Source organism: Ipomoea triloba, chromosome 2, assembly GCF_003576645.1.
Source record: "Ipomoea triloba cultivar NCNSP0323 chromosome 2, ASM357664v1".
Lineage (NCBI taxonomy): Eukaryota > Viridiplantae > Streptophyta > Magnoliopsida > Solanales > Convolvulaceae > Ipomoea > Ipomoea triloba.
Genome location: NC_044917.1, coordinates 14,463,454 through 14,473,347, shown reverse-complemented (window position 1 = coordinate 14,473,347; position 9,894 = coordinate 14,463,454). Strand labels below are relative to the sequence as shown.

At 36.0% G+C, this 9,894-nt stretch overlaps 1 protein-coding gene across 1 annotated transcript; it reads left to right on the top strand.

The window, feature by feature from the left end:
• Window positions 1-689: 689 nt before the first annotated feature.
• LOC116011438 (probable serine/threonine-protein kinase DDB_G0291350) lies at window positions 690-4,920 on the top strand. Its single transcript, XM_031251000.1, has 6 exons — window positions 690-1,069; window positions 2,422-2,564; window positions 2,731-2,874; window positions 3,344-3,529; window positions 3,802-3,926; window positions 4,414-4,920. The coding sequence occupies exons 1-6, from the start codon at window positions 865-867 to the stop codon at window positions 4,640-4,642; spliced, it is 1,032 nt and encodes a 343-aa protein (XP_031106860.1). The 5' UTR covers window positions 690-864; the 3' UTR covers window positions 4,643-4,920.
• The last annotated feature ends 4,974 nt before the right edge of the window (window positions 4,921-9,894 follow it).

Below are 9,894 nucleotides of genomic sequence, written 5' to 3'. Positions count from 1 at the left end.
GGTCCCGAGTTAACGTATATCTATGACAAAACAAACGAAGTAACAAATTGGTTAAAATTTTTAAAGTTGAGGGACTCAATTGGTAAAAAAAACAATGAAGGACTAAATCAATAATTTCACTATAATCAAGGGACCATTTCGCTAATTAACTCATTAACAAATGTCACTCCCGTGTTCCATTTCATCTATTATTCATCGGTTAAATTAACTATTTCTTTTTTATTTATTTATTTTATTTACAATTTTTAATTATATTCTGTGTTTAATAGTATTTTCTAAATATATATATTTATATACAAATACTATTTTTTTGAAAACTACTAATACTAACTTTAACATTATGAAAGTTTATATTAAAAATAATTTCAATCAAATCTCGTTAATAAACACATAAAATGAGACATAAGGGGTATGTTTTTACTACAAAACGTGTTGGCCAATAAGTATTATATATATTTATATAAAAGATATTAGATCTTTGAAATCCGTTTAATATTAAACGGTTTCATTTTAAAAACAGTTTAGATCTTGAATGGTTAAGGGGCTAAAATGTAAGTGTAATTTAAGAAACAAAAGTGGGTCTAAGTGTTAACGTTCAAAATCTCAAGGGTCCATGTGAAATTATACCATAAATTGTTATTACAACGTGAAGTCAAAACCGACGAGGCTGAAGTGAAGCAACCAATTACATATCTACGTGTGGTGGATCCGCGACGAGGGAGATAGTGAGGTACCTCGAACTCTTGCCAGGCTACGGAAAACTACCATTCCTAGAGAGAGAGAGAGAGAGAGAGAGAGAGGGAGAATTTTGTTAGAGATCTAGAGTGAGAAGTGAGAGGGAGCTGACCCATTGCTAGGAAGGAGATGGGGTGCTCGTTCTCGGGGCTGAATGCTCTGTACGACGCCGTCAACGGCGGTGGTGACGTCTGGATCAATGATAACCGGTTCCGGATCGTCCGCCAGCTCGGCGAGGGTGGCTTCGCCTACGTATACCTCGTGAAGGAGATCCTCTCCGACCCCGCCAAACCCGGAGTGTCCAAGAAATTCAAGGACCCTTCTCATGCCTCTGGTACGTTCTTCTGTTCTCACATTCTTAATTTCTCTTATTGTTAATGTGATTGCTCTGAATTTCCTAGCTGAATTGATGTCAAATTTGTTGGATTTCATTTCATTTGATTTTTTTCCTGTGATCCCATGATTGGTTTAGCATCTGATTTGTTATTAAATTGTTTTTGTGTGTGTGTGTGTGTTTTTTTTTTTTTTAGGTTGAATTGTTTATCTCTGTTGCTCATAGTCTAATAGTCCGTAATTCGATTAAGTTGATTCGATCTAGTTGGATGAAAGCCTTGATAGTGTTCTACGAGTATCATTCTGTGTCTTGCTGAGAGTGTCGGTGGGCGGACCTAAACTTAGGGTGTGTTTGGCTTGCATATGGGAATCCAAATCAGAATCAAATATTTGTTAATTATAATGAGTTTTGGTTAGAGTACTTTGCATGTTTGGTACTAGGGGTGAATTGGAATTATTACTATGCTTAGTTATGTATGAATCTATAATGGGAATAAAGGTTTTAAACATACAAAAATAAAAAGGAAGACAATTAATTATAATATAATAGCATCCAAAGCACCAATATGGACAAGAAAAATCAAAACAAAAATCTAAAAGCACTAATCCAAACATAAAAATCAAATTACTAATAAGATGGAATGATACTGGTATTTAATTAGGGAATGGAGTTTTTAATTGAAGGGATAATAAAAAATCCATAGTTGTGTTTCAAAGAGTTGTCAACCAAACACTAACTATGATTTTGATTCTTATTCCTGGTGTAGAAATCCATGAACCAAACACACCCTTAGATCTCAGTAATGTCAGAAGGTGGGGCCTATTTGAATTTCTATAGTGGATGGCTACTCTTATGTTTGTCAGGCTTGTGAGGGTCTGAAAGAGTTTTTTATTTTGTTTTTTTTGGATGACAAGGAAACCCCACAACCCTTTCAGGTGTAGGTAAATTCCGCCTTATGGCCCTAGCCGGTAAAGGATCGCAAGGAAGTAAACCAGCCTAGATTATCCATAGCTGACCGGCTCAAACTAAGGGGGCAAGGATTTGAACTCGTGACCTTGTTGTTATGTGAATCTCTTGTCATCTTGGCTGAGGTTACCCCCTCTGAAAGAGCGTATTTGTATCGATTAGTAGATGCCAATTTGAATATTTCACCCAAATTTTTTAATGTTTGAACTTGAGAAGTTATCGATGGATTAAAGTATAATCATGTTACATTAGGTATGTTTTGTTTACTGATAATTCCTTTCATGTGCTATATGTTCTTAGATTTATATTCTTTGAAGTTTTACTGTTAGGATTCGATGTGCTGATACTATTATGAACTGAATATGTTTTCGTGGTTCGTTGTGTAGAGAATGGAACTTATGCAATGAAGAAAGTTCTTATTCAGAATAGTGAACAATTGGATTTGGTGAAGGAAGAGATCCGTGTTTCATCACTGTTTAGTCATCCCAATCTGCTTCCTCTCCTTGATCATGCTATCATAGCTGTCAAGGTAATTTCTCTCTTAGAGCTTTCTTCTTTTAATTCCAAAATATGAGCATGTGAGACAGATAAGATGTAGGAAGCATGGCAATTGGAATTTATTGCTATTTTCTTTTCGTACAGCATATCTTCAATTATCATTCAGCTTTATTAAAGAACCTATTATGTTTCTCTAGGCCTCTGAAGGTCAATCTTGGAAGCATGAAGCATACTTATTGTTTCCTGTCCATATGGATGGAACCTTGCTGGACAATGCCACGGCTATGAAAGCAAAGAAGGAGTCCTTTTCTACCACAGATGTTCTTCAAATATTTCGTCAGGTAAACAGATTTCTAACCACGATTTTCTTGTTGCTTTTATTATGAGTTAATACCAACTGGAGTCCTCTGGGTATAGTGGCACCGCCACGTTTAGTGCTAAACTTTCAATTTAACCACCCGTGGTCACTGGTCCTTCAACTTTCAAATTTAACCATCCTTGGTTCTTCAACTTTCAAGTTAACCACCAATGGTTCTTCAACTTTCAAATTTTTAACCAGCCCTGGTTTTAACTTTGCCCTTAATTAAACTAATGGAAGGACCATGACTAGGTACATTAGAAAGTTGAAGGACCATGGGTGGTTAAATTGAAAGTTTAGGACTAAACATGGCGGTGCCACTATACTTGAAGGACCCCAGCTGGTATTAACTCCTTTTATTATTGTTGTTGTTGTTTTCTGTATAGAAAAACTTAGGGAATTAAGTGGGTATATATGCATATGTTCCTTATTGAAAGAAATAGTACATGCAGCTTTGTGCAGGACTCAAGCATATGCACAATTTTGAACCATCCTATGCACATAATGATGTAAAACCTGGCAATGTCCTTTTGACACATAGAAAAGGGCAACCACCTCTTGCAATATTGATGGATTTTGGAAGTGCTCGTCCTGCAAGAAAGCAAATACGGTCTCGTTCAGAGGCTTTACAGTTGCAGGTATGTCTATTACTTCCACACATACAAAAACACACATATATACATGGAGTATATGTTATATTTTGTATTTTCTTTTGGCCTTTTCTCTATGCATATCAGATTTCTATTATACAAGCTTCTCAAGACCACATTGTCTAATTCTATTTTGTTGATAGTTGAATATTATTTTTCCAGGCTGTTTCTTGTCATACACATTGCACTTACCCCATTGATCAGTAGACTAACCCTTTAAATTCTGTGATCCCTTCATTTTGTGGGTGTTGATTTGATAGGAATGGGCATCTGAGCATGTCTCAGCACCCTTCCGAGCTCCTGAACTATGGGATTGCCCAAGCCATGCTGATATTGATGAAAGAACTGATATCTGGTCATTGGGTTGTACTTTATATGCAATAATGTAAGCCTGCTGCCTTCTTAACTTCAATTTTTGAATCCCAAATTTGTTAGCCTATGACTTATAAGAAGTCTATGGTTATATCTGCACCTTCAGTTGTTCTAGACATTGTGCAGTAAGTTGTAAGTTTAAATCGAACATAAAATTACCAATTATTTTACACAACCATATTTAGGTAGAGAAGCTTTTACACTTCACTTGAGTTGGTTGTACTGATGTATGCTGAGGGATAGGCATAGAAGGGGGAGGCTAAGATCATGAAACTGTGAAAAGAAACATATTTGTTTAACTTATTAGCATTGTTGGTTAGTAAAAAGAAATGTTTGATTACTGGAACTATTCAACTCAACGTAGTGAGGACATCTATTATGAATCCCACGTTCTCAAATTCCCCTTTAGACATCCCTTTTCCCTATTGTTCATGTTTTTTGATTTGAGCCCTTGATGAGAACCGAGAAATAACAGAGTATTTTTGGGGTCTTATGTATAGGTATGGAGTGTCCCCGTTTGAGTATGCGCTTGGGGAAGCCGGTGGAAGCCTACAGTTGGCCATTGTAAATGCTCAGGTAAAGTGGCCAACAGGTCCCTCTGACCCCAAATATCCCGAAGCCCTTCACCAGTTCGTGACATGGATGCTTCAGCCTCAAGCAACCGTTCGCCCCCACATAGATGATATTGTGATTCATGTTGATAAGTTGATCTCAAAGTTCTCTCACTGAGAGGTCGCCCTCTCAACCTGAGAGACATGCTCATAGTTACTTTGCGAAAAATATGATAAGAAGCATAGCTCGCCATTGGTTAGGGACAACATACTGGAGGAGGTTTTTGCAGTTGCATTTGTTTTGGTTTTAATTCAAGAAATGGCCAATATCTAGCTTTTGCTCTGTGATTTATGAGTGCCTGAACTTCAATGTGGATTCATAAAATGTCTTATATCTAGTTTAAGTAAATGGTTACATTCATTTTTATTATAATATATACGTTCATTTCAAATGAATTTTTATGTATGTTCATTTTCAAGTAAACTTATCTGTGGTTTAGTAGTCGGTATTTGAGAAAAGAGGGATCATGTCCAAAGTGGACAGATCACTTATCCGCACTGGCATTGGTCCTATTTGGTGTTACATCATTTCACATGCTCTATTGGTTAGAGATGTGAGGGTCCTTGGGGTTGACAAATTATTCTGAACTTTGGTCCACCTTGTAAGGTTCGTTCAAAATACACAATATACATATTGAATGTCCACAATTTGAATTGTAAACATTTGTAAATTGTGATGGGTTAACCGTGTAAGGTGTATTGAGGTCTATGGTATAATTATTGCTTCAACTTTTTGGGAGAAGAATGTTAATTACGTAAAGTTGATTTCTTTTTTTTTTTTGAATCTGTTACATGTAGTATCTGTCCATATACTTTCGCCCCCACTGAGACTCAAACCCATGACCTCCCACTAGGGAGAATCACTTCATGCCGCTTGACCACAAGGCCTTTGTCAAGTTGATTTCTTTTTAACACGCAACATATTTTACTAGCCCTAATCCATTTAGTAATACAGTAGAATCAGTTAATTAAAATTAATTCATATTTTATTGTTATTAAATCTAATTAAATTATCTTTAGTTATAAATTTTAGATATTATTAACATTTATAATTCTTTATTGAGTTTAGAATTTTTTTTAATCAGAAACCAAATAACAAACAAATTCATAAGAATATTAATCTAAAAGTTAAACTATATCTACTGTTACCTATTACCTATAAAAAATGTAGTAAAATCAAAATTTAAATTCTAGAGATGAGAATAAACCCTAGTCATTCATCTCAAATACGATCTCAAATACGATGGAATGATGAGATCTACTCTGACACATCGTAAAATCCTAACATGAAAATTATTTTAATTAATTATTTTTTGATATAAATTATTTTTAACTAAGCTTATTTTCAAAATAAAGGATAATTATTAAAGTATTTTTATTAAAGGAGCCCTACTTTTGAAGTATGATTTATATATGTAGAGTAGCCCATATCTAATATTTTAATTCAAGACTATGATGGACTTATATTGATCCTATGCCTATATATATATATAAGTCTTAAATCTCTTAAGTCCAACCTATATATATATATATATATGGGCACGCTTTGATGAGAACGATCGCTCAGGAGAGAAATAAGAAACATTCACAACCATTCACGTGTCTAGATCAACGAATCATATGTGAGTTTAAAAAAACGACGCGGTGGTATTTTCGTAAATAACTCAAACTTTGGTATAAGTAAATGTGTTATAAGTGCAAGTAGCTAGTGCACCCTTACAAGTGAAAAAGTGCAAGTAAAATCACTTACAAGTACACTTATTTTCACTTACAAGTGCAAGTAATTTACCTTGTTAACATCCGTGCACCTAGGTGCAACTAATTATAACGTTATGTGCAATTAGTTATAATGTTAGGTGCACTTAGTTTTCATGCTTAGTGTACAATTTACTCGCACCTGTAATACATTTTACTTGCACTTGTAATACATTTTACTTGAACTTTGGTGCACTATTTGAAACTGCTACTTGTACTTGTAATACATTTTACTTGCACTTTGATGTTCAATTATTTACGAAAATGCCACCGTGCGTCTTTTAAAAATCAGTGTTTCTCATTTGCTAGATCTGGACACGTGGACGGATGTCATACGTTTTGAGTTCTCTCCTGGGCGCACCGTTCTCATTTGAACGCGATCGCGCGTGTGTGTGTGTGTATATATATATATATAATTTTATTGCTTAATCATTTTATTTTGACAATTGTAAAGGTACTTTTGTTCAATTTTAGTATCAATTGAATTTTGTTTCACCTCTTGATTTAGCCTTTATGTTGAATTATTCGTTTTTCTTTAAAAGCTCCTAAAGATTGGCACCCACACCACTTTGAGAGTTTAGAGTCACACTTTAGGACACATTTTGCGCTTGAGATTTTGGGATGATAAAGGCAATAGTTACACCTCCACCATACACATATTCCACCTCATTCACCCTCATCATTAACCTTTAGGTTTAACCAAGTCTTGAGTTTTGTTTTGTTTTTTGTTTTTTTTTTATTTAAAATCCAATAAGCTAGTTCTTCTTGTTTCTAAATGCCTTTTAATTATTTCATGACTTTAAGTATTCACATGTCCTTGGTTTGTTGGTTTGATGGTTTGTTTGGTTGAAGTTCTAATTGAATAAATGTGTGATATAATGAAAAATGAGAGGTTGTGAGGTTTAATTTTATCCCCTTTCCCCCAAAAAAATTATGAAAGAGGCAATTTGTGTGATTGTAAGGATGCAAAAGAGAATTTTGAAAAGCTAAAAAAATTGTTAGCAATCCCCATGCTTGTGATGAAAAAAAAAAGGGTGGGTACGGTGAGACCAGCTTCATAGGTCCAGAGTTCGAAATACTTCCAAATATATAATTCTATCTATAATGGGGTATTAAAATCTATAAGGTGAAACTCTAGAAGTCATTAATCAAAGGGTATTGAAAAAGCTTTGAAACGTGTGAAAGAGATGCTTATGTCACATCTTGTAGTTTTTAATTGATATAAGAACTTTGGGAAGGAGGAATGTTTTTATTCAATGGGACTAGTGATAAGCACCAAAGATAAATAGAAATTAGGGTCTAAGTTGAGGTTATTTAATAGTGTTTAGCATCCTTTTGTGAATAACTTATGGCATTTTATGCTCGAATGTGTAGGTCTAGTGCAAAACTGTTTCTTTGGGGTTTTAAAGTGTATTTACAGATCCTGGGAGCCATTGGGCAAAACATGAGGACGTAATGAGCACTCGGTGCGAAGAAAGAGTCTCGGGACGGGCTGGAAGACCACTCCACGCGTGGAGCCGGCGTGGATCGTTTCCCGTGCTGATCCACGCGTGGAGCTTGCGTGGACGGGGAATGCGGAATGATTAAAATGAAGGGGCAATTTTGGGAAGGCTATTTAAAGGTTTAGTTAGAAATTTTAGAGGGAGTTGGATCATTTTTTTTTTTCAAATTACATTTTTAGATTAGCATTCTTACTTGAGAGCTTTTTTAGAGAGAGAAAGAGAGATTCTAGAATTAGCTTCCATTGATCCAAGGTTGAAAAACAAAGACATTGAAGATTGTATTTCATTTCTAATAGGTAAATATCATTCATAATCCAGTTTTCGATTTCAATTGTGTTTGCAATTTACATTCTTTGAATTCAATTAGGTTTTTGTGATTTCAATTCACAGAATGATTTGCTAGTTTAGATTGGGGATTGGATGTTCCAATCTAGTTATTGTGCTTGATTTGATACAATTCTTCATTCCATTTGATTCTAGAAATGTTGATTTAGGGTTCTAGGTCATGTGTGGTTGATGTTCATCTTGATTTGTGCCTATTTAAGGCCTTAATAGGTAACAAAGTTAGGGGAAGTGTAGATTGCGCGATAGCGGATCTACACGAGTCCTAATTGACCACATCCCCGCCCTTGATCCGGAAGGATGAGGCTCAGGAGGAGTGGTAGACCAAGTGTTCAATAAAATGCCCCATCCGAATGAGGAACCGGGAGTCCGGAGTGTGACGCCACCCAGTGATGGTGTCGTGGGCTCCCTTGATTGAGCCCGAGTCACATTGTCTAGAATCCCCGTAGTAGAATGAAGCACAAGACCTAGATAGGACATCCATCTCCTTGTTTTCCTTTGCTTATTTTCTTTTACTTGCCTTTGTTCACCTCTTACCCCATGCATCCTTTTTTATTTTAGTGATTCTTGTAACTCTTACTTCTTAACGTCCTAAATGCCAACACCTAATTCGATTCCAATTTTCCATCCTTGAGAACACGACACTCGGGGAACTTCTTTCCTTGTTTTACCACCTTTATTCACCTCACATTAAACCACAACATCAAAATGGTGCCGTTGCCAGGGATGGCAAAAGGTTTTTGAATTGTGTTTGACATTTAGGAAGTTGTTTGTTAAGAGTTCTTGAATTGCTTTCTTTTGTTTGTTTTGTTTTCTTATTTTTGTTCCTTAGTTGGAGAAGTGAGCATACTTGTCTTTATTTGCATATCTTGTGGCTCACTTGCAACTATTTCTAGTTGCAAAGAATTGTTGTTTGGTTAAGCTTTGTGTAGGGAAATTTTTGGTGAAAATCAATTAAAAGCTTACCAATGAGTGCTTATACGTATCCCCATGGTTACCCATACCATGAGGGGAATCCATGGAACTATACTCCAGGTCACCCCAACCATACCCCCATTCTACCTATGCTTACCCTCCACCACCATATCACTACTCACCACCTCCTTATCCTTATCCATCTTCATACCACACCCATAAACCATATCATTATTCCACATTTTATATGCATAGCCATCATCCACCACTATATGCACACCCACCTCCACCTTGTCAAGAAGAACTCCCTCCACAATCCCCCATTCTTCAAGAGGACTCGTTGAGCTTTAAAGGTTTATTCAAAAGTGTTGATAACAAGCTTATCCAAATGATGAAAAAGATCGACCCAAGCTAGCCATATTCATACCCCACCTCCCACCCAAACACCTACTACCCACCTACATCACAATTTCATGAAGGAAGCAATGCTACACACTTCTATGAAACACCACCTCACACTCTTTGTTATACTACCTCAAATCATTGTGAAAGACCCCCTTGTGATTACCTCCCACCGGCCAATGACGAGATTGAGATTCTAAAGGAAAAGATAGAAGCATTCACAAAGATGGCTAAGGAGGAAACGACAAAGTTAAGGGTCAAAATTAAGAGTGAATTGAAGGAATGTCTTGTCACCCTCTGGGAGGAAGGCCTTCCATTGGACGATATTGAAATAAAGATGCTATCAATGACGGAGGAGTTCATGAAGAGAATTTCACCAGGGGTTAATTACCCACTTGTAGATGATCTCCCGATTTTGGAAACCAATCCAAGGGTTGTAGATGAGGTTGAAAAA